General features: G+C 39.4%; 10 protein-coding genes and 1 non-coding gene across 11 annotated transcripts; 4 read left to right on the top strand and 7 right to left on the bottom strand.

Annotated features, from left to right (window-relative positions):
- Positions 1 to 91: 91 nt before the first annotated feature.
- MCR1 (cytochrome-b5 reductase) lies at positions 92 to 982 on the top strand (the record flags this gene model as incomplete). Its single annotated transcript, XM_453262.1, has 1 exon — positions 92 to 982. The coding sequence occupies one exon, from the start codon at positions 92 to 94 to the stop codon at positions 980 to 982; it is 891 nt and encodes a 296-aa protein (XP_453262.1).
- A 398-nt stretch (positions 983 to 1,380) lies between these two features.
- Positions 1,381 to 2,538, bottom strand: DBR1 (RNA lariat debranching enzyme; the record flags this gene model as incomplete). Its single annotated transcript, XM_453261.1, has 1 exon — positions 1,381 to 2,538. The coding sequence occupies one exon, from the start codon at positions 2,536 to 2,538 to the stop codon at positions 1,381 to 1,383; it is 1,158 nt and encodes a 385-aa protein (XP_453261.1).
- Positions 2,539 to 3,463: 925 nt separating this feature from the next.
- SDH1 (succinate dehydrogenase flavoprotein subunit SDH1) lies at positions 3,464 to 5,419 on the bottom strand (the record flags this gene model as incomplete). The annotated part of the gene is made up of 1 exon (XM_453260.1): positions 3,464 to 5,419. One exon carries the CDS (start codon positions 5,417 to 5,419, stop codon positions 3,464 to 3,466), a length of 1,956 nt encoding a protein of 651 aa, XP_453260.1.
- A 1,224-nt stretch (positions 5,420 to 6,643) lies between these two features.
- On the top strand, positions 6,644 to 8,212 carry CHS5 (Chs5p; the record flags this gene model as incomplete). The annotated part of the gene is made up of 1 exon (XM_453259.1): positions 6,644 to 8,212. The coding sequence occupies one exon, from the start codon at positions 6,644 to 6,646 to the stop codon at positions 8,210 to 8,212; it is 1,569 nt and encodes a 522-aa protein (XP_453259.1).
- A 147-nt stretch (positions 8,213 to 8,359) lies between these two features.
- Positions 8,360 to 8,716, bottom strand: VMA7 (H(+)-transporting V1 sector ATPase subunit F; the record flags this gene model as incomplete). The annotated part of the gene is made up of 1 exon (XM_453258.1): positions 8,360 to 8,716. The coding sequence occupies one exon, from the start codon at positions 8,714 to 8,716 to the stop codon at positions 8,360 to 8,362; it is 357 nt and encodes a 118-aa protein (XP_453258.1).
- A 584-nt stretch (positions 8,717 to 9,300) lies between these two features.
- Positions 9,301 to 10,203, top strand: DPC29 (post-initiation translation factor DPC29; the record flags this gene model as incomplete). The annotated part of the gene is made up of 1 exon (XM_453257.1): positions 9,301 to 10,203. One exon carries the CDS (start codon positions 9,301 to 9,303, stop codon positions 10,201 to 10,203), a length of 903 nt encoding a protein of 300 aa, XP_453257.1.
- A 1,362-nt stretch (positions 10,204 to 11,565) lies between these two features.
- On the top strand, positions 11,566 to 13,440 carry KLLA0_D04356g (nucleobase:cation symporter-2 family protein; the record flags this gene model as incomplete). The annotated part of the gene is made up of 1 exon (XM_453256.1): positions 11,566 to 13,440. One exon carries the CDS (start codon positions 11,566 to 11,568, stop codon positions 13,438 to 13,440), a length of 1,875 nt encoding a protein of 624 aa, XP_453256.1.
- An 823-nt stretch (positions 13,441 to 14,263) lies between these two features.
- On the bottom strand, positions 14,264 to 14,482 carry MRA1 (Mra1p; the record flags this gene model as incomplete). The annotated part of the gene is made up of 1 exon (XM_453255.1): positions 14,264 to 14,482. One exon carries the CDS (start codon positions 14,480 to 14,482, stop codon positions 14,264 to 14,266), a length of 219 nt encoding a protein of 72 aa, XP_453255.1.
- Positions 14,483 to 16,623: 2,141 nt separating this feature from the next.
- On the bottom strand, positions 16,624 to 16,754 carry KLLA0_D04246r. The gene is made up of 2 exons: positions 16,717 to 16,754; positions 16,624 to 16,668 (listed from the first exon to the last, which is right to left on the bottom strand). It is a non-coding gene; the product is annotated as a tRNA-Leu (tRNA).
- Positions 16,755 to 17,188: 434 nt separating this feature from the next.
- Positions 17,189 to 19,111, bottom strand: SSA2 (Hsp70 family chaperone SSA2; the record flags this gene model as incomplete). The annotated part of the gene is made up of 1 exon (XM_453252.1): positions 17,189 to 19,111. The coding sequence occupies one exon, from the start codon at positions 19,109 to 19,111 to the stop codon at positions 17,189 to 17,191; it is 1,923 nt and encodes a 640-aa protein (XP_453252.1).
- A 670-nt stretch (positions 19,112 to 19,781) lies between these two features.
- POM33 (nucleoporin POM33) lies at positions 19,782 to 20,573 on the bottom strand (the record flags this gene model as incomplete). The annotated part of the gene is made up of 1 exon (XM_453251.1): positions 19,782 to 20,573. The coding sequence occupies one exon, from the start codon at positions 20,571 to 20,573 to the stop codon at positions 19,782 to 19,784; it is 792 nt and encodes a 263-aa protein (XP_453251.1).
- Between the last annotated feature and the right edge of the window lie 2,201 nt (positions 20,574 to 22,774).

Raw genomic sequence — 22,774 nt, 5'->3', positions numbered from 1 at the left:
AGACATTAGATATTGCAATTGCAGAATATTTTATGTATATATGTGTATATTCTCTTGATTCAATTAAAGCTCGAATCAATCTGTAACAACGATGTTCGCTAGACTGTCCAGATCTAATAAGTTTTTGCCAATTGCCCTCGGTGTTGGTGCTGCTTCCATTGCTACTGCTATTATTCTACAAAGAAATTATTCGATCATGAACGACACTTCCAAAGCCTTTTTGGGTGATAACGAATGGATTGATTTACCAATCATCAAGATCGAGAAATTGTCTCATGATACCAAGAGATTTACTTTTGCTTTGCCAAAGAAGGATCAAGTTTCTGGTTTGATCACTGCCTCTTGTATCTTGGCCAAGTTCGTTACTCCAAAGGGTTCTAACGTCATTAGACCATACACTCCAGTGAGTGACAACGGTACCAAGGGTAAGATGGAATTGGTGGTTAAGCATTACGAAAACGGTAAGTTTACCTCTCATTTGTTCGGTTTGAAGGAAAACGATACCGTTTCCTTTAAAGGTCCAATTACTAAGTGGGAGTGGAAGCCAAACTCTTACGATTCCATCACTTTGTTAGGCGCTGGTACCGGTATTAACCCATTGTACCAATTAGTTCACCATATTGCTGAAAACCCAGAGGATAACACCAAGATCCATTTGTACTACGGTAACAAGACTCCAGAAGACATCTTGCTGAAGAGCGAATTGGACAACTTGCAAAAGAAGTACCCTGATCAAGTCAAGATCACATACTTCGTCGACAAGGCAGAAGGCAACTTCGAAGGTGAAACTGGTTTCATCACCAAGGACTACTTGTCTCATCAAGCTCCAAAGCCATCCGAAAAGAACCAAGTCTTCGTCTGTGGTCCTCCTCCATTCATGAAAGCTTATTCTGGTCCAAAGGTCTCCCCACAAGACCAAGGTGAATTGACTGGTATCTTGGCTGAACTAGGTTACTCCAAGAGTAACGTCTTCAAGTTCTGAGAAGAGTGACCCTTAGACTTCTTTTACCCTTCTAAGCACTTTTTTCTGAATCTTCAACATAAATATATTCAATTACTCTTTAAAACCAATGACGACTTGTTAAGCAACAATTAACCAGAAGAAAAAATAAACAAAACACATTTTCAAATAGGGGTCCATTGTTGTGAATCTGGGAAAGTAGCGGTTGATCGATTCAACTGCAGTCTTTTCCTTATTTTTCCTCCTGACAAAACTTTGGATAAAGGCCTTTCGACAGCTAAGCCCAAATTATCATGATTTTATTTACACATTATCTAAAACAATTCTTTATTACACAAGTATAACAACATAGTTTCTTATTTTTCGGCAAATGGTGATAAACATTTGATCTGGTGTTTGACATACGGGACGTCACCTCTTTACTGTAGAAACTTTTCTGTTACATATTCCGTTTGTTTTATGACAGATCTATAACTTTGTGGTACGGGTATTCTGTATTTCGACCAATCTTCTACATGTCCGACTTCAACGTTACTTTGCAATTCGTCTACAGGAATTTGTTGCAAATCCTTGCCTTTCAATGAGTCTTTTATGGAAAGACAGTATTTCAAATTTGCTAGATATTCAGGATCCCAATACAATGCCCGATCTTGACATGTGGGATGATTCTCGTCGTAATCGATAGTGATTTCAGTCAAATGTCTAAATGAGTTCCCTCCCTTGCATTTATCGAGTGCTATGAACTTTGTTGTGGTATTGATTTTGGTGCTTGTTGCCTGAGTAGAGATTCCTGGTTTTAAATCTAAATCGGAATCCAAATCAAGGTCGATATCCAAGTCAATCTCGTCATTGTTTACTTTGTGATCATGTTTATAGGTAGCCTCAAACCTTACGTGCAAATGAGCACTAGCCCACCAGATGGGCTTTAATCTTTTCAAAAGGTACCAATTCAATGGCGAACCTAAACTGTTGTCATTTATCTCATCTCTAAAATAAGGTTTCTGTTTCAATAGCTTCTTCAAATCTCCATGTTTCGCAATCGAGGTAGGCCAATCATGAGACATAACCAGGGAAATCCGTTCTCTCATCATTGCCAGTGGAACAATCTCAGAGTCTCGTACATGATATGTGCTCCTCTTTTCACGATTCCAATCTATTTGATCCCAATCAGGTCTTTCACGAAGATGATCGAATTCATTATATATCCCGCTTATTCCCGCCATTCTGACTCCCATTAAGGTTATAACATTGCATGCACCCATATAGAATATGTTTTTAGCAATATATCCTCCATGCGGTATCTTCGTCAATTGTCCCATATTCTCATGATTACCACCGATGAAGATAGTCAAAATTGGAGCTTCGAGCTGTCCAGTATAGTATTTATGGAAATCACCGAGCTTAGCATATTTTGGAGGTATGGCACAAGTCTTATAATCGTATTTCGTTAGTAGAGATTGGAAGTCGCCCAGTATAAGTAAAATGTCGGGCTTCGTCTTTAAAGTTTTCAAAGAATCGTAAATATGTTGTAATTGACCATGAGCACAACCTTGTATAGCAACCTGCAACCTCTTCATTAGTTGATATGATTTGGAATTGTATTACACGCCACAGTTAGTGGAGCCGATGGATCATTCTTTTTTTTTTTACCTTGTTCGTCATCAAAACCATCTCTAAAGCCAAACAAAGCTGGGATTTTTCATTACAATCGCTCATTAAATTGTCATTTCATTTCATTTTGCATTAGATGCCAGTGGAAGACTCAAGACGATAAGAAGACACGTCTGTCAATCAATTAGGAGACACAGCTGGGGAAACTACTTAGAATGTGGAGATTAGACAAATTGTCATTTTTTTGTTGGGCAAGAGATGGAATGTAGTATACAAAGGTTTTATTTGAATATAATTTTGAGATCATAAGTTTAAAGCACATTCTGTAGGTATTTTTACCACCAACAGAACGTGGAAATAAATAAATAGAAACATCAACAGGCTATACATCTACAATAAATAAAATGTAATAATTTCGCCAGAGTGGTATGAAATGCAAGCATCAATATGTGCAAGATTAGCGGAAAAGAAAAGTAAAGGGGAAATAAACAAATTGGAAAGAGTAAGAGTGATTTTGAATTTTGAAGCTTTTCTTTCCATGCACAACAAACGATAATAGTGCAGTCTAGCTTATTCGAATCAATGAATAGAGTCTTTTTAAGTGTTTTTCATTTGAAAAGGATTAGAGTTTTGAAGGTATTTCTTCGCTGGTTCATTAAAGCATGTAGAGAAAATATGACGATGATCCATCACAGAACTATGGTGCGGTTAAAAGAAACTGAAAACAAATGATAGGATAAAAACAACGACAACAATCAACCACACCTCCTATCATAACTATAAAAAAGAAAGATTAGGGGGGGGGGGAGACCGATGAAGAATAGTAATAAGCATTTACCCATCCTTTGTACATCCCAATATTTGATAGAAAAAAGGACACAATTAAACTGCTTAATAAGCTCTAACAGTTGGTGGGACTGGAGGACATTCCTTTTCATCCAAGGTGGTGGCGATGACCTTTCTGTATTTCAAGACGACATCGTCACCGGTATCACGTTGCCATGATAGGGTATGTTTCATCCAGTGAACGTCATCTCTTTCAGGATAATCTTCTCTAGCGTGAGCACCACGAGATTCCTTTCTTTCAGCAGCAGACTTAGCGGTTTGAGTAGCACAGGTCAACAAGTTTTGTAGCTCTAGAGTTTCGACTAAATCGGAGTTCCAGATCATGGATCTGTCTGTTGTTCCAACATCGACGAAAGTCTTATCAACAGCGTTAATGTTCTTGACACCTTCATCTAGGGATGCTTGAGTTCTGAACACAGAAACATCCTTTTGCATGGTCTTTTGCATGGCCAATCTGATATCAGCGGTTGGTCTGTGACCGGTAGCATTTCTCAACTTGTCCAAGTTAGCGATAGATTCCTTACCCAAATCAGCTGGCAATGGCTTATGAGGTAAACCTGGTTGCAAAGTGTCAGCGATAGTATGAGCGACAGCACGACCGAACACGACCAAATCTAACAAGGAATTAGCACCCAATCTGTTAGCACCGTGAACAGAGACACAAGCTGCTTCACCACAGGCAAGTAGACCTGGGATGAGAACATCTTCACCGGTTTCTTCATCGATAGTCAAAGCTTCACCGTTCCACTTAGTTGGAATACCACCCATGTTATAATGGACAGTAGGTAAGATAGGAATTGGTTCCTTAGTGACATCGACACCGGCGAAAATGGCTGCAGTTTCAGAGATACCTGGCAAACGTTCATGAAGCACAGAAGGTGGCAAATGGTTCAATTGCAAGAACATGTGATCCTTTTCTGGACCAACACCTCTACCTTCTCTGATTTCCATGGTGATGGCACGAGAAACAACGTCTCTACAAGCTAAATCCTTAGCAGTTGGAGCATAACGTTCCATGAAACGTTCACCTTCAGAGTTAACCAAGAAACCACCCTCACCACGAGCACCTTCAGTGATCAAACAACCGGAACCGTAGATACCGGAAGGATGGAATTGAATAAATTCCAAATCTTGCAATGGGAAACCAGCACGAGAAACCATAGCATAACCATCACCTGTACAAGTATGAGCAGATGTACAAGAGAAGTAGGCACGACCGTACCCACCAGTAGCGATAATGGTCTTGTGAGCACGGAATCTGTGGATGGTACCGTCTTCTTGGTTGTAAGCCATAACACCAACGACTTCACCGTTATGGGTCAAAAGATCCATAGCGAAGAATTCAATAAAGAAATGGGTGTTGTGTCTTAAAGCTTGACCATACAAAGTATGTAGTAAAGCGTGACCGGTACGATCAGCGACGGCACAAGTTCTGTAAGCTTGACCACCTTTACCATATTCTTTGGATTGACCACCAAAGGCTCTTTGGTAAATTCTACCCTCTTCGGTTCTTGAGAATGGTACACCGAAATGTTCCAATTCGATAATAGATTTTGGAGCCTCACGAGTCATGTAATGAATCGAATCTTGGTCACCTAACCAATCCGAACCCTTCACGGTATCGTACATATGCCATTTCCAATCATCTTTATGCATGTTACCCAACGCAGCGTTGATCCCACCTTGCGCAGCAACGGTATGAGATCTAGTAGGGAACAACTTAGAAATACATGCAGTTTTGTATCCAGCCTCTGCAAGACCAAAAGCAGCACGTAAACCAGCACCACCAGCACCAACAACGACACAGTCGTATTCATGATCGATGATGTTATATCCATGGCTGGAAGATGACCCAGCCTCTTGCTGCTGTCCATTGATGTCACCATTGGCCGAAATCGTTTGTCTCAAAACCATTTGAGAGCTAAACTTTCTGGCTTGCACCAATGATTTGAAATTGGCCTGAGCAAGGCCAACTCTCCTTCCTCTTACTGTTCTAAGCATATGTGTATAGTGTAATGATGAATATTTGCAAAAAAAATTCTTCGCTGTTGATTCCAGTTCCAATTCCGTATTACTTTTACTACCTTCCTAGTATAATAAATACTCCGTTTCGGTCTCGGTTTCGGCTTCGGTTTTTGAGACGTCCGTTTTTAAAGGTCAAAAGCAGAAAGTCACCTGGCAAGAAGAATAATTCAGGGGATCCGGAAGTGGGAATGAAAAGAATTTATCTGTCGTCTTGGAAAAAAAAATTACGATCCTCTAGCAGTTTAGTATTAAAGGAGAAAAAGTTGTCTTATGTTGAACATTATATATATAGCTATATATGTAATATATATATATATGTATTGAAATATTTATGCAAACCGAAATAAATAATAATACGACAATTTCTGTTCAGTTTTAAACACTCAAAGAACTAAAAAAAACAGGAAAAACCAAAGCCAAATACATAATTAACGTCTGAAGGGAAATGGAATCGCACAGATTTGAAAAATGACTGACCGAATGGAAGAGTTAGTCGCTGTCCGGTATGTGGTGTACCGCTGTTGCTGACGAACCCGTTAGGCATTTTTTTCCTCTGTTTCATTCAACGGAGAGACCAGGATGGAGGATTCTGTAGGGGAAGGGGAAATAGCTCCGATTTGTTCCGAGAAACAGAGGTGTTGCGGGCGGTTCTGAGAGTTTTTACTGTTTCGTGATCACGGATTGGCGGTAACGGGTCCCGTTCTCGGTCTAAGGGGACATTTCGAGGAGGACGGGTAACCAAAGTGTATTACCCGGGGTGGAAAAGGCAGGTGCAGACGCGTGTGTGTGTTTTTCTACAAACCTTGATTCCTGGATTCGAGTTGTACGCGATGCGTGCGATCATTCCTATCGGAGCCGGAGTTTTGGGCGTCAAAATTACAGACCGATGAGTAATCAATGTCACGTGAGTGTACCGTCCACTTTCTCACGTGACTTTAATTTGATATTGGTTTCAAAATATATCAAAATGCGGGTAATACATACTTGGGTCCAAGGAAGGAAAAAACTATACCCCGGGTAACACGCCCCTAAGAATTGCCCACTTTTCTTCCTGTTTCGTTATTTTTATATATCAGATTTGATTTTAGCACACATATACAAGTTCGAATCTATGGAATATACACAACAACAGATTGTCAAAGGGAAAATAGTGCACAATTACACAGGCTTAACGCGCACTAGACCCCTCAATTAGCAATTATGGTCGAAGTATCGCTCACCGTCGGGAAAGTCGACGCGTCGCTCGCCATTCTCACGACTGCAGACCACTACGTTATCGAATTTCCTACCGTTTTATTACCAGAATCAGTGGAAGCAGGGTCTGTCGTTACCATTACTGTTGAACAAGACTTAGAACAAGAGATTAAACAGAAAAAGAAGTTTCAAAGTGTGCAAGAACAAATTCTCGCCAAGTATGGTACCGATCCTCCAGCAGAGCCCGTTTTACATCTCTCGAATGCTACTCAAACAAGTTGCGTTATCCATTGGGACCCAATCCATCTGGGTTCGTCTCAATTGAAATCGCTAATCTTGTACAAGCAAGGAAATAGGCACCAAGTAATCACTCCAGGATCAAACCGGGATGGAACTACTGATAACAACAGCCTTAAGATTTCTGGTCTCTCGGTAGACTTCGAATACGAGTTCAAGTTACTCTTGAATACCACTTCAGGAAAATTCTGGTCCAATACTTTGAAGGTGCATACCCACAAGATGACTGATATGTCCGGTATTACTGCATGTGTAGGACCTAACACCAAGCTGGGGGATAACATTTCACTTGATCAAATCAAAAGATCGTTGCAAAATATCGGTGCCAAACCTTTACAAGATCATGTCACTTTAGAGACTACACATTTCATTGCAACAGAGTTCGAAGATAGCGAAGGCGTTACTTCCGATGAGGAATTGGCTCATGCTAGAGATAACAATATACCAATTGTCAGACCTGAATGGATTAGGGCCTGTGAACTGGAAAAACGAATCGTGGGTGTCAGAGATTTCTACCTGGATTCAGATCCATCCAATTTCTTAAATTACAAGTTCACAGCAGCTGCACCTTCGTCAGGTGATGCCTTGAAGGAAACTGCACCAGAGAGGGAGCCAGAACAGGCGACATCTCCAGATGGGACAGAAACGACTGCAAAAGAAGTAGAAGTAGTTGAACCAATTGTTCCAGAAGAAACACAACCAGCTCCAGAAGAAAATGCACCGGTCGTTCAAGAAGAAACAGAACTGATCGTCCAAGAAGAAACAGAACCAGCTGTCCAAGAAGAACCAGAGTCAGTTGTCCCAGAAGAAACAGAACCAGCTGTCTCAGAGGTAACACCTCCACAAGAAGCACAAGAAGCATCCAAAAAGGTAGAAGAAGAGCCAGAGACACTATCTTCACATGAAGAACCAGAAGCGGCAACACCGCCAACTGATCAGCCACAAGTGCTGAAACAAGAAGAAGAAGAAGAAGCTCCAGCATCCGAAGCTCCTACCGTCGGAGAAGAGATCAATGTCGAAGCATCCGTAGAAGAAGTTCCTGTAGAAGTCCCGGCAGAAGAGCAACCAACAGAAATAATAGACAATACAGCAAACGAGACAATTGAAGAAACCGCACCAACTCCGCTAGAAGCCGGTGAAACAGAAGCTGATCTCACACAACCACAAACAGAGGAAACATCTCCAGAGGCTGTAGATGTCACAAAAGAATCACAAACCGGTGCAAACAATACGAATACAAAGAAGAAGAATAAGAAGAAGAAGAAGGGCAAGAAATGAAATTTGTCAATCCTTTCAGTATAATATCTGCAATCTGTATGTACTAATAAACAATTTTACATTTAATGCTTTGATTTTGGTTTCTTGTATTTCAAGATTTATAAAGTTTATACATCGGTACTTACTCATTTGGTGCAATAAACACCCTTACTCCCCAAATAGTCTTCTGACTCTTCTCAACACGGAATCCTTCTCTGGATCATAAGGATGATCTTTCGATGGAATTTCTAGAATAGCTGGGAATGCATTCGTGTAACCATCAACAAGTGGCCTTATTTGGTCAGCAATGTGCTGGTTGATCAACAAGATGGCAATATCCGGCCTTGTTTCTGTGAATTTGACAAATGCATCAGATAATTCCAACTTTGTAGTCTTACCCTCGTTGTAAACCACAAAGTTCTTCTCCTTCGATTCTTTAGAGACTTGACCTATACCAGCTAGAAGGAGTCCCGTAGTTGTATCTTCATCTGCAATAACTGCAATAAGATTCCTTTCGTCAGCCATGCTTCCTCTTTATATTTCTATACCAAATACAATTGGCTTAACTCCTAACACAGATTGCCAACCCTGAAAATATTTCCAAAGCGAAGAGTGCTAATTAATTTGATATGATCAGCTCGGATTCTTTCAAGCAGAGAAAAGTTGTCTAAGTTATCATGAAATACTAGTTTCCAATAATTCGTTTCGGTGTAATGTTTCAATTGATATATTCATTAAAAGAAATCGTATTGAAAGGGGAGACATGAAAAGAAAACATTACCCGGCCTTTCCGTTTATTTACCAATTGATCATGGGAATATGCTGTATGAAGCAATATTTCCATTGTAGGCTTCTATGGAGATCTTTCCACCTCTTCACCGCCTGCAGAACAGATTAAGGAAAGTATACAACTCACTTTTTGACCACAGTACCTTTATCTCACTATGTATCAACATTTATGGGAAGTGAAAAAGTGAAAAAAACGTAGTCGAGATGACCTTAGTTTAAAAATGGATTTAACGACATTCCCCAATGGAACGGGAAGTGATCATCGTATTACATCTATCGAACCTTAACCCGCTTAAATTGCATCAAACATCAAGTGAATCATGTTAAAGATAAGTGCTTCAAGAAGTTTAGGTAGTGGGAGTGTCTTCAGCAGAAGGTTTTTGCACGGGACCAGAGTCGTCAATGCCGGACATAGTAAATGGGCTAACATCAAGCATACAAAGGCCAAAAACGACGCTGAAAGAACCAAGATATACAATAAGATTGCTAATCAGATTTCTGTCGCCGTGAAACTGGGTGGATCTGCGGATCCTGCTATGAATATCAGACTTGCAACTGCCATTGAATTGGCTAATAAGAACAATGTGACGAAGAAAGTCATTGAAAATGCGATCAAAAAGGGTTCAGGTACCAATGATGGCGCAAGCGCTGGTGCAGAGCCATGTACATACGAGGGAATAGGTCCAGCTGGGGTTGCATTTGTCGTTGAAGCACTTACGGACAACAAGAACAGAACCGTGGGATTAATCAGATCTACATTCAATAAATTCAATGGAAACATGACACCGACCTTATACTTCTTTGAAAGGAAAGGGTACGTTGTCATTGAACCTAAAGAAGATCAACCCAGAGATTTCGACTCAGTGATGGACATAGTGTTGGAAATAGATGGAGTGGAAGATTTAGAACAGGATACTCCAAACAGCGAAGATACTACTGGGGAAAGCGAACCACTATCATCGCAAGATGAGAATTCAAGCGGTAATGATGCTAGCGCACTATTCGAAGTTATCACAGAGGCTCAACAGACTAACAAAGTGGCTGAAACGTTGAGGAATCAAGGGTTCCATATCAGAGAAATGGGAGTGGAGTATGTTCCTCGTGAAGAGACAGCGATGAGTCCCGTCACTGACACTGAATTACATGCAAAGCTAGAGAAATTCATCAATCAATTAGAAGAAATCGACGATGTTACGCAGATCTATTCCAACATCAAAGAATAAGAATAACAACAAGACAAACACCTTCTGTCAAATTACTTCACTTCGCTTAACTTTCATGTAAATATCTTTATTTAATCAAGAGCTTTCCCTACACTTGCAAAGTTGTGCACATTTACGTCTGCCATAGGTCTCATGTCGAATATGTTTATCATCAAGGCCGATAGACATCTTGAATTCTCAGACACGGGGATGGCCGCACCTCGAACACAGAAATCAACGTAGTAAAAAGTCATTCTTCCAGGGTAAAAACAAAAAAAAAACATGAAAGGAACACCTCTCCAGGAAAAGATAGTGAGGATGCGCCCTTTCTCTTCATGATTATCTCTTATCAGAATGTGGATTGTATACTGAGGAGACGGTTCAGACTGGATAACGGTCATAACCATCGTTCAATCGTTATCTGCAACCACACGTCAGTTTACTACCCAGTAGTTAATTTTTGTTTTCACTTTGTGAGTCCCCGCACTATGCAGTGAAAACTATCAGAAAAACATTCACTTTAAGCAGCTTAGCTGCCTTATTTACAAATGCTTAACTAAGATCTAGTTTGTATTGAAAATTGACCAGTAAAGAAGTTTATCAAACACCTGACTGACTTATTCAAACTACTACCCAATGGTTGGATCCTTCTCACTGCTTAGAGACGGATCAAGAGACACGCATAACAGGCGCTAAAAAAAAAAGAAAAATGAAGAAATTCATTAGCACTTGGAGCTAAAGGTGAACTGCAATGCGATGAGGCATAGCAAAAACCGACAGTTCCACCTTCTTTTTTTGGTTTCTCATGTCGAAATTCCTGATTGCAATTAGCTTGCAGATTCTTGTCAGAGTTATAACGTTACCTTTTTGACTGTGACGGAGAAAACCTATAGGAAAGGAAGAAATATTATGCTTATTTTTGAAAATCGAAAGTTATGTTGATCAAATCAATTTGAGTAGTTGACCGATAGACGTTTTAGCGATATCTGCAAAGAATTAAAAGAGGTGGCTGATAGTGCTTGTAAATGTGTACTCGGAAATTCTCTTTTCTTTTCACATATTGACTAGCATTTCCTTTGTCTAAACCACGAACATTTCCCTTATTTTTGCTTCGGAGTCCTGCGAATCACTTAGATAAGGATTTAACTAATGAAATCAGAAAAGATAGTTTCCCAGGAAAGTTAAAAGATATAGAAACATTACAACTACAAAACAGCAGATCTGCACTCACATACATATATGGAGAAGTTTGACAGAATAATGGTCCCTTTCTGTTTTGTGATCTCGTATAACAGTAAGAGTATTCAGTTTGAATCAAGTGGGAATTCTAGAAGGAAGTAAGGCTTCTGTAACCAAACAGTTTGATATATTATAACCCCAAAGATGGATCAAGTTTTGGCCGATGCTGTAGAGCAGGACAATGTGAAAAGAGCACCTGTGAAGGATGTTGTGAAAAAAGTGGTTAGAAAATGGACTACCAAGGATGGTCTTCTAGGTGACTATGATTACGCTTTCCTTTTCACTCCTTCGTATCCATTCCAAGAGTATTTAGCAAGGAAAAGAGGTGTCGAACTTGTTCATAGAGATCAACCGTTTTTCTCACTTAATGCTGACGTTCCCGTTGTACTAGGTATGATTCTTGGGTTGCAACACTCGTTGTCTATGTTGGCTGGTGTCATTTCGCCTCCAATTTTGATATCAACAATGATAAACCTCGATCAGAGTGTTCAAGAATATTTGGTTTCAGCTTCGTTGATCGTTTCTAGTCTCATGTCAGCCATACAAATTACAAGAGTCCCTATCCCATTTACTTCATACTACGTGGGTTCTGGTCTTATTTCTGTGCTAGGTACTTCATTCGCTAGTATTACTTTGGTCGGAAATGTTTTCCCCATGATGTATGATACAGGATTTTGCCCAGTGTCCGAAGATGGCACGCAATTAGCTTGTCCTGATGGCTATGGTGCTATCTTGGGTACCGCCTGTGTTTGTGGTTTGCTCGAAGTTGCTATGTCCTTCACTCCGGCTAATATTTTACAAAGCTTGTTTCCAAAGATTGTCACAGGTCCCGTCATTCTTTGTATCGCTTTCAGTCTTATCAAATCAGGGTTCAGCGACTGGGCCGGTGGTTCAGGATGTGTTGGTGCCATTTGTCCCTCAGAAGGTGCTCCCATGGCAGGTGACTGGGGGTCTGCCCGTTTCGTCGGTTTGGGTTTCTTGGTGTTTTCCACTATTATCATCTTTGAGAAGTACGGTGCTCCAATCATGAAATCATGTGCTGTCATCCTTGGTTTGTTGGTTGGTTGTATCGTTGCTGCAGCATGTGGCTACTTTAACAAAACCTCCATAGATGCTGCTCCTGGTGGAACATTCATCTGGGTTCACACGTTTAAGCTTTCGGTGTATGGACCTGCTGTGTTGCCGATGTTAGTTTTATATATCGTCTTGGCAACAGAAGCTATGGGTGATTTGACAGCTACTTGTGACGTGTCTAGATTGGAAACGGAAGGTGCTGAATACGAATCAAGAATTCAAGGTGGTGTGCTTTGTGATGGTCTCAGTGGTATTCTTTCTGGTTTGTGTACCATAACCCCAATGTCTACCTTCGCACAGAACAATGGTGTCATTTCAATTACTAAATGTGCTAGCAGACAAGTCGGCTACTGGTGTTGTTTCTTTATGTTCCTCATGGGTATTGTTGCCAAGTTTGGAGCTGCACTAGTTGCAATTCCAAAACCTGTCTTAGGGGGGATGACCACATTCTTATTCACATCGGTTGCTGTATCTGGTATCAAGATTATCTCTACAATACCTTTGACCAGACGTGACAGATTTGTTTTGACTTGCTCTCTAGCACTAGGTATCGGCGCCGTTCTCGTACCAACCTGGTTTGGTACCTTCTTCCATTACAACGGCTCCAATAACACTCTACAAGGGTTCTTGAATGCTATTGTTTTGATCATGGAATCGGGTTTCGCTGTGTGTGCCATCGTTGGTGTTATAATGAACCAACTACTACCACAAGAATTGGATGAAGAACTGATGGACGATATTGAAATTCAACAAGAAAATCTGAGTATGCTTGAAGGAGAAGATGATCAACCACTCTCGCTCCGTGTTTTGAGTCACAAAGCTAAAGAAGCGGCATCGGAATCCGCACATCCAGCACAAGATTCAATCACTTATCCTCAATCATTCGAATTAAAGGAAGACGTAAAAGTCACTGAAGCTAGCTCTTCTGACGGTGAAAGGAAATAATCTTGATAACATATTAATATTCTTTATAACTATAACTCTCAAATTTGTACACAACCGATTTCAAATACTGTAAATATGCAATAGACGGCAGCTTGAATTGACATTACTATGTAGATATACTGTGCATTTGATCTAAAAGTGCCACAAGAAATAACTACCGCTAAAAATGCATCTCCGCACGAGGTCAGTGTTTTATAGTGTTTCTTAATAAATATGTTATTCAAAATAATAATAATAACGATAATAATAACAGTAATAGTACTAAACTATGGAAGTTTTCATTTGGCAAGACTGTTCACAGTTTTCATGATTTTGGAATTACTTCCTTCTTTAATGAAGAGACAGGCAATCTTTCAATAAAAAAAATATGTATTTGCTTTATGTTTATGAGCATGTTGTGTATTTGAATAATATTGTTTAAAATGGTACTTTTAAGAGAATGATTCGATTGAGTCAACTCATCGAAATCGAGGAAACCAATGATGTGATAAAAAAAGAGAGTAAAAGATAAATACCAAACGCTTGCGATATAAGGGGTATATGAGTCATTGATTGGACACATTTCCTCTTGGAACAAAAACGCAGTTAGGGGGAAAAGTCTTCGAATGGAGAATTGACAATCGTAGCAGTATAAGAAGCAAGTCCGTATGATATAAAATAAATAAGAAAAAAATAAAATTCACAAAGAAACGATGCCTAGGAAAGCCATGTCAATAGGAAGTAGAAAATGGCAATAAACGATTCATGCCTCCCAAAGGACTCATCCTATGTTCGCTTTTTTTTTTTTTATTTATGAATTTCCAATCCATAATCAATATCTCATTTATTCTGCCTTTTGGTTCAAGACTTTGTCTAGAGCAGATTGTTCTGGGTTCTTTCTACTAACTCTCAAGGAGTCATCGTGGAAGAACTTCTTGTAAGAGAACCAAGTACCGGAAGCCAAAGCAACACCCATAGCCAAAAACAATGGAGTTAATTCAACTGGAACAGAAAAACCAGACTTCTTCTTAGCAGCGTTCAAAACAAATTGTGTAGGTCTCATTGCTAGTAATATGTGTGACGATATAAGGTTATCTTAGATGAATTGATAGAACAGTTCTAAAACAGGGAAATAGGACTATTATTCGTGATAACAATAAACCGATAAAAAATATGATCTTTAAAATCTTCAAATGTGTATGAAAGTTGGTTATGAATTGTGAAATCGACACTTTTTTCCTTTTCAATTTTCCTTGTAAATATCAACATTTTTTTTTTTTTCCTTCACTTTCTGCTTGAATGGTCTTATTATAGGGAACTCAGTTTAGTGATAGGATCAAGGTATAATGTGGTTTATCCAAGTCTCACTGCAATGAAACCTAGTGACGTTATAGATTATTGATAATGTTAGAGTTCTACGTCTCCTATATAATCCCTTTCTCCCATATTTTTAATTCGTGCTATAGTAAATCGCTTTATTCTGGGGGGATTGTATCACGTGACAAGTTGGCTGTCGATGTTCCCTCTACTTTGTGACACGACTTCTCATTTCCAGAGTGAGATATTACTAAACAGCTTTCGCTCAGCTTCAAATCACCAGTAATTCCCTCACTGGAACGCTGACTCAATGTTATGAGATACGGATGGTCTGCATCTTCTGTACCTTTTTGTTACGCATTCTGTCATTTCCTGAAACTTGATTGGTCGAAATTTCGACGTTTTGACGTTATTTTGTAAATTTTAGTGATAGATCAAATTCAACAGCTGCTTGATCTGTCGTGCGTCAGTTTAAATCGAACAGTAGATTAATTCAAAGAATGTTCAGGTCAGGCATTGGAGATTCAATTCAAGGCAGTAAGAATGTGGATTTGGCAGTCTTTATACTACGGCTGTTTGCTTGGACAGCTCTAGTTTTTTTTTATTTTTACAGATGATGCAATTACATACTACTTTTACCATTCTACCATGGCTTCACGTATCACTTCATACACCAACCAGCTGACAGCTGTAGATGGAATAACCTTGAACAAGTTTGCAGTCAATCCTTTGTAGTAACCCTTCGGTCCTTCTGTCTTCCCAATGGTAATCAATGCATCAGAGACACTCTTATATCTGAATCCTAATTCATTACCTCCCATAGCTAATACTTGGAACCGCCTCCTGAGTAAATCAAACGGATAAACTAGCGTTTGTGCTACTCCACCGCTTATAGCGCCCATTGCCAGTTTGTATAAATTTGCCAAATTAGGGTCTGTCACTGGCATAAATTCTTTCAATTGTTCATATACTGCGAAATTCACGGCAACGTATGGTACTACTCCCTAACTAGTCGGATAAATACCCCTGTACAAACCTCTGATACCGCCTTCTTCCTTGAACGTCTTCACTAGAAGTTCCCATACTCCAGGTGGTTTTGCAATGTCCTTGGCCTTCGATTTCGAAAGTTTAGCCAAGTTCGCCGTTTGAATCGAAAGTCTAGTCCTTACCAAGTCAAGTGGATATGTGGCCAATACACTCATACCACCGCATAACGCTCCTGCTGATAGTCTTTGCCAGTTCAGCAATTGCTCTTTCCCCACGGTACCGTCGACATGAAAAATATGCTTCTTACACCATTCGTAAACTACAAACTGAACCGCACTGTAGGGGAAAATACGGACACAATTTAACCCATTACCACGAAATAATCCAGCTACACCTTCTTCCTTGTACACTTGACCTACTGCATTGATAATACCATGGTTATATGCGCTAGTGGAGCTTTGAACTTGCAACAAAATCTTCACTCTTTCAAAGGGTGATACTACAGTTCTGGAAACAGCGCCTGCTACACCGCCTGCAATGAATGCAATACTGGATTCCTGCTTAGCAAGTTGCTTTAAATCCATTACGAAACACTATGATTCCGAACTGCAAAATAGGCCCCACTTCTGGTTAATCCCCGGATAATTGAAAGAAAGCGGAAAGTGCCTTACGATCAACACGTATTATGGAATTGGAGAAACGTTTTACAATTAAATGAATCCTCAATATTGCACTACATCAACTCTTATCATTAATGAAGCTAAAATCATATGTACTTTGTTAGTTGTTCACTCGATGAGCATTCGAACTGTACACCGAAAAAACTGTTTCGAGGCGGGCTCTAAACTAGATATGAAAATAAGTTGGAGAAAAAAAAAGCGGAAACAGAAAAAAAAATAATGAGAGCTACGGGATTCGAACCCGCGCATCCGTAGATATCAGAGTGCTTGTCCTCTATTACCTGGTAATGGAAGTCACCAGGCAAGAGGAAAGACCTAAATCTGACGCCTTAACCACTCGGCCAAACTCTCGTAATTTGTTGAGTGAAATGATTTGTTCTACTACCACTACAAAATGTAAGTCACATGATCTCAATATTTTCTAAGTTCTTTTCATATATAATTTTGACACACCCCGCATGCAGAACGGCAAAAAGGTAGTGAACGTCACATACCGACAGTGGTCCTCTGCCTACTAGGAACCCAGTAGTAATAAAACCAGTAAAATAATAATAATAATAATAGTATTAATAGTATTTAAATGATGACTGATAATAATTATGATACGGAGAAAAGTCTATCAAAAGATTAGAGAATTATTAACTTTTAAGCTTTGAATAAATGTCCCTCTCTCAAGTGTATTTGGTTTTTCATAAGGATATCTTTCGTTTAATGATTCTATCAAAGAAAGGTATTAAGTTTGGTTTGGTATTATAAGTTGTGTGAAGCGTTTTGTTTTGTTATGTTTAATCAACTTCTTCAACGGTTGGACCTTCAGCTTCTGGAGCTGGAGGAGCACCACCTGGGAAACCACCTGGAGCGGCACCACCTGGAGCACCACCGGCTTGGTACATCTTGGTCATGATTGGGTTCGCGACTTCTTGCAATTCCTTCAATTGAGATTCGAATTCTTCGGTAGTAGCTTGAGTGTTGGCATCCAACCAAGCGATAACTTCGTCACACTTAGCAGTCAAAGTTTCCTTGTCAGCTTCTTCGATCTTGTCAGCGGCTTCAGACAAAGTGTTCTTCAAAGAGTAAGAAGTGGATTCCAATTGGTTTCTAGCGGCAATTCTGGAAGATTCCTTTTCATCTTCTTCCTTGTATTTTTCAGCTTCAGAAACCATTCTTTCGATATCTTCCTTAGACAATCTACCCTTGTCGTTAGTGATGGTAATCTTTTCAGATTTACCAGTACCCTTTTCAACGGCAGAAACGTTCAAGATACCGTTAGCATCGACATCGAAAGTAACTTCGATTTGTGGGACACCTCTTGGAGCTGGTGGGATACCAGTCAAGTCGAACTTACCTAACAAGTTGTTGTCCTTTGTTCTAGCTCTTTCACCTTCGTAAACTTGGATCAAGACACCTGGTTGGTTATCAGCGTATGTGGAGAAGATTTCAGACTTCTTAGTTGGAATGGTAGAGTTTCTAGGAATCAACTTGGTCATGACACCACCAGCAGTTTCAATACCCAAGGACAATGGAGCAACATCCAACAACAACAAATCTTGAGTCTTAGAAGATTGGTCACCTGTCAAAACAGCAGCTTGAACGGCAGCACCGTAAGCGACAGCTTCATCTGGGTTGATGGATCTGTTTGGTTCCTTACCGTTGAAGTAGTCAGAGACCAACTTCTGGACCTTTGGAATTCTGGTAGAACCACCAACTAGAACGATTTCATGAACTTGAGATTTGTCCAACTTAGCATCTCTCAAGACCTTTTCAACTGGGTCTAAAGTAGATCTGAATAAGTCACCACACAATTCTTCGAATCTAGCTCTTGTGATAGAAGTGTATAAATCGATACCTTCGAACAAAGAGTCGATTTCGATGGAAGTTTGAGCGGAAGAGGACAAAGTTCTCTTAGCTCTTTCACAAGCAGTTCTCAATCTTCTCAAAGCTCTTTGGTTAGTGGTCAAGTCCTTTTTGTTCTTTCTCTTGAATTCTTGAACGAAGTGATTAACTAATCTGTTATCGAAATCTTCACCACCCAAGTGAGTGTCACCAGCGGTAGCCTTAACTTCGAAGATACCGTCTTCAATGGTCAACAAGGAGACATCGAAGGTACCACCACCCAAATCGAAGATCAAGACGTTCTTTTCGCCTTCATCTTTCTTGTCCAAACCGTAAGCAATGGCAGCAGCGGTAGGTTCGTTAATGATTCTTAGAACGTTCAAACCAGCAATGGTACCAGCATCCTTGGTAGCTTGTCTTTGAGAATCGTTAAAGTAAGCTGGAACGGTAACGACAGCGTCGTTAACCTTGCAACCCAAGTAAGATTCAGCAGTTTCCTTCATCTTACTCAAAATCATAGAGGAGATTTCTTCTGGGGTGAAAACCTTGTTTTCACCCTTGTATTCGACTTCGACTTGTGGCTTACCAGCAACGTCAATGACCTTGAATGGGAAGTGCTTGATATCACCTTGAACTTCTGCGTCACTGAAGTTTCTACCAATCAAACGCTTAGCATCGAAAACAGTGTTGGCTGGGTTCATAGCAGCTTGGTTCTTGGCAGCATCACCAATCAATCTTTCAGTGTCGGTGAAAGCGACAAAAGATGGGGTAGTTCTGTTACCTTGGTCGTTAGCCAAAATTTCGACACGGTCGTTAGAAAAGTGAGCAACACATGAGTAAGTGGTACCCAAATCAATACCAACAGCCTTAGACATTATAATTTCGTTTGTATGTTATTTGATAATGTGGGGTTTCCTGTAAAATTAATTGAAGTCTTCTTAAGTTTTTAAAACTTTATAAAAGATATTCAGAACAGAATAGAGATATAATGGAAGATAGATGGTTTAGGAAATTAGGAGTATAATATTATCCTTTGTAAATCAATCCTAACTAACTAACTAGCGTCTCAATTTTCTGAAATTGAGAAAATGACAAATATATATCACTTACTAAACTAATTGGGTATTAATTGAAGAAAGTAGTAACGATAACCTTCCAAGAAACATTCTTTCAAAGTTCACTGAATCTGTCTCTTTTTATATAATTCTATTCCAGTGTTACTTTGTCCATCCTCTTTGCCTCCAGTGCAGTATGTCAACACTTTTTCACTTTCTCGAGCGAAAAATTTGTATACTATTTCATTCTAGAAAATTCCATCGAAAAATGACATGGCCTCAGATCTTGTCGAGATCTCTAATAACATGCGGGTAACAAAATATGAGATGATGATCCGAAAGATATGAATAGAGCCGTGAAATACGTTAATATTCGATATGATCTATATATATATACGTATAGCTTCATTTATACATCAAGCAGTTATTGGACATGCATAATGGAAGATATATTAATCTGCAAAGCGCGAGAAAAGAACTATCACGTCAACTAGTTACCCTTCTTCTCTGTAGGTGTTATGAACGCGCGTCTTAGTAGTAATTTTGCATTCGTGTATTGGGTCTTGACTGGATGCGGAACAGCAGGGTGAGCAATGACTCCATCAAGGCGTACTTCCCATTTAGCAATTGATCTTTTCATGTGAGCTGAATTGTAGCATTTGAATCTCACGAATAAGAATACAGCAACGAATGCAATAAAAGAACGTGATCTAAACGTTAACAATCTGATGAAATTGTATAGTAAACATAGCAATTCAGAATTACAGATTGCATTCAACGAAGTTTCATGGTTGTCGGATACCAAAGTGTCAATAAATCTTAGATATGGATGTTTCTTGACATCTTCCACTTGTAGCACATTCGATGCGATATCAGTAACGATGTATGTCAGAGCGTGGAACAACGAAATGATAAAAAACGGTATCGTTGCAATTGCGATTCTAGGGCTCAAGATTAACCAAGTAGCAGAGAGTAAAAAGTAGAGCACATTTTCATCGCGGATCACTTGACGGAAATTTACTGGCCCAGAACCATTTCGAACGTCGCCTTTTTTCAGTGCCTTGCCATAGGTTTGGTACACTAAAACACCGAATGACTCCATAGCTCCAAGAAAGATGATTCTGTACCATATTTCAGTCAAAGATGTAGACCTGAGAGAAAGCCAATAAAATATAGAGCATAGTACAACGGCAAAATGTCCGATGAACCATGCAAATTTAGTGGTCTTGGTTAATGCCAAGAATCTACTAGTAATAGTAGTAGAACCAACGGATGAACTCATGATGTATTGGGTGATATATCTCTAATATGACTGTTTGCTGACACAGTTGCTTTGTTTGTCGGTTAAGATCGAAAATTGTAAATCCACCTGTTTACTAGTGTGAGAAGTTAGTGTAGCTAACCTCAAAGAAGAAAACAGCAAATAGAAGTCAGACGCTTGTTATTGCCACAATTTGGTTATGGAATCGTTCACGATAATGATGCAAACTTGATTGTGTTTCCGTTCTACTGGTCAGTCGATGGCAAAGAAATAATTAAAAACAGACCGAAAAAATATCTCCTGCAAAAACCCAAAAGAAAACCCTTTAAAGTGCTGTAACGTATAGAACGGAATAGTAAAAGTTCAATAGTCGGTAGGTCAAAGCACGACGGTCAATATATATGTGGTTGGGTTATGTGTCCCTCTCCCTTCACCTTTGCACATTTAAGGTTCAAAGCAATTAAACCCTTGGATCTATCGTATTGCTTTAAATGTCCTTGAACTTAATTTTCCGTTTCTGAATTCTTCAACTTCACTTTTGCGTAACAACTAAAATAATAATATTCTATGCCGTAATTAAAGTAACCAAGCGTTGGACAACAATAACTGCTACAATAGAAACACTCCTTCGTTGTGCTTTCTAAATGTAACGCAGGTACAAAAAAAGAGAATATGTCAAACTACATGACTAAGAAGGTCAGTACTATTAATCTCGTACTTCTTCCATACCGTAGCTATTGATCGAAATGCTCAGAAAGTTCTTATTACTTAATCAATCAAAGCTTTAATGAAAAATGGCATCAACTGTCCGTGTCTTAGCTTGCATTTTTATTTAGCACTTGCTTCCAATAAACGCCATTACACTGGGAAAGTTTGGCTTCGGGGCTCAAAGTATGAAACACGCTATATTATCTCTAGTTCCTTCTCATTCATTGCGTGCAAGGAATTCACCACAGGGAAAGATAAATTTCCCGGAAATTGTTATCTATTAGGAGATCATTGTAATTATATAGCACGGACATTAGAAGTATCGAGGTATGGATATCAGAAAATTGCAGGGTGAGTTGAAAGACGATAGTATTTACACGTTTGCCGCGTGGTGAAATCTGCACGTTTACCTTAACTCCATACTGAACCCGTTCATGAATAGAAAAAAAAAAAGTACTGATAGGAACTTGAAAGCTCTGTCCTTTATTGATTCGTTAAAGTTCTAATCTTCCCGACATTCATAAATTCAGGAATTCAGCTGTCAAGAACATTATATTTCAGCCGAAGAGTATGTATTGCAATGAATTGAATTAATTGTAAAGTGCATAACATAATGGTCCTTTCACCTTCAACATGGGAAATATATAGAGCGGAAAGAACAAGACACTTCCAATGCATGCGTTAATAGAGTACTTACTGCATGTTTTTCTCGTTCGTTACGTCTTTTGCCGCGGTTTCGCATATATGCTACGTAGATTTCTTTTAAACCTCGCGAGTCAATTTCCATTAAAATGATGAGACGGTACTGACAGCAGAATGTCACTAGACTAATCAGTGATCGCATGCTGTGTTTAAATCCGTGAATTTGATAAGTATTGGCGGAATAACAAGTTGAGGAAGTGGTAGAGTTTACTTCGCCCTCTCTCTCTTCTGCCACTTGCATCATCACTATCGTCTACTTTAAACAAGAAAAACAAGAAGCATTTCTCTTCGCGCAGGTCATGCATAGAATTCAATAAATCTTCTACTCAGTTTTGTGTGTGAAAAGGTTGACTGCAAAGATGTTACCTAACGCATAGAAGGTACGAGAAACAAAAAAAAAAAGAAATGCACTTTGAAGGTTGTTTTAAATTTAACAAGTGAAACGGAACTGTTACTGACTAAATCAAGATCGCAGGAAAAACGTGGGGAATCAACATATTACGGAATATTTCTCCGAGTTAGGTAATACAGGGGAATCACCGAGATGATCAGGCAGTATTGTCATAAGTGCTAAATAGGTAATTCAACAGCGATCCCTACATTGCAAGTCTCTAAATGGATGATGTAACACGTCCGCAAAACACATACCACTGTAAGCTTAAGATAATCAATAGAAAGTGGAGAACGAGAAAGATAGTTAAAGTTAAATATGCTCCGTGGTGATGCTAACTTGCCTGTTGCCTTAGTGAAGACGTACTATACAAGATAGATTATTCTTTTGAGGTTCTGCTGCTACTCAGTTTGTCAAGTGA

This window comes from Kluyveromyces lactis (genome assembly GCF_000002515.2).
Source record: "Kluyveromyces lactis strain NRRL Y-1140 chromosome D complete sequence".
Classification (NCBI taxonomy): domain Eukaryota; kingdom Fungi; phylum Ascomycota; class Saccharomycetes; order Saccharomycetales; family Saccharomycetaceae; genus Kluyveromyces; species Kluyveromyces lactis.
Note: the sequence above shows the minus strand (reverse complement) of the source record. Positions and strands in the feature narration are given on the sequence as shown.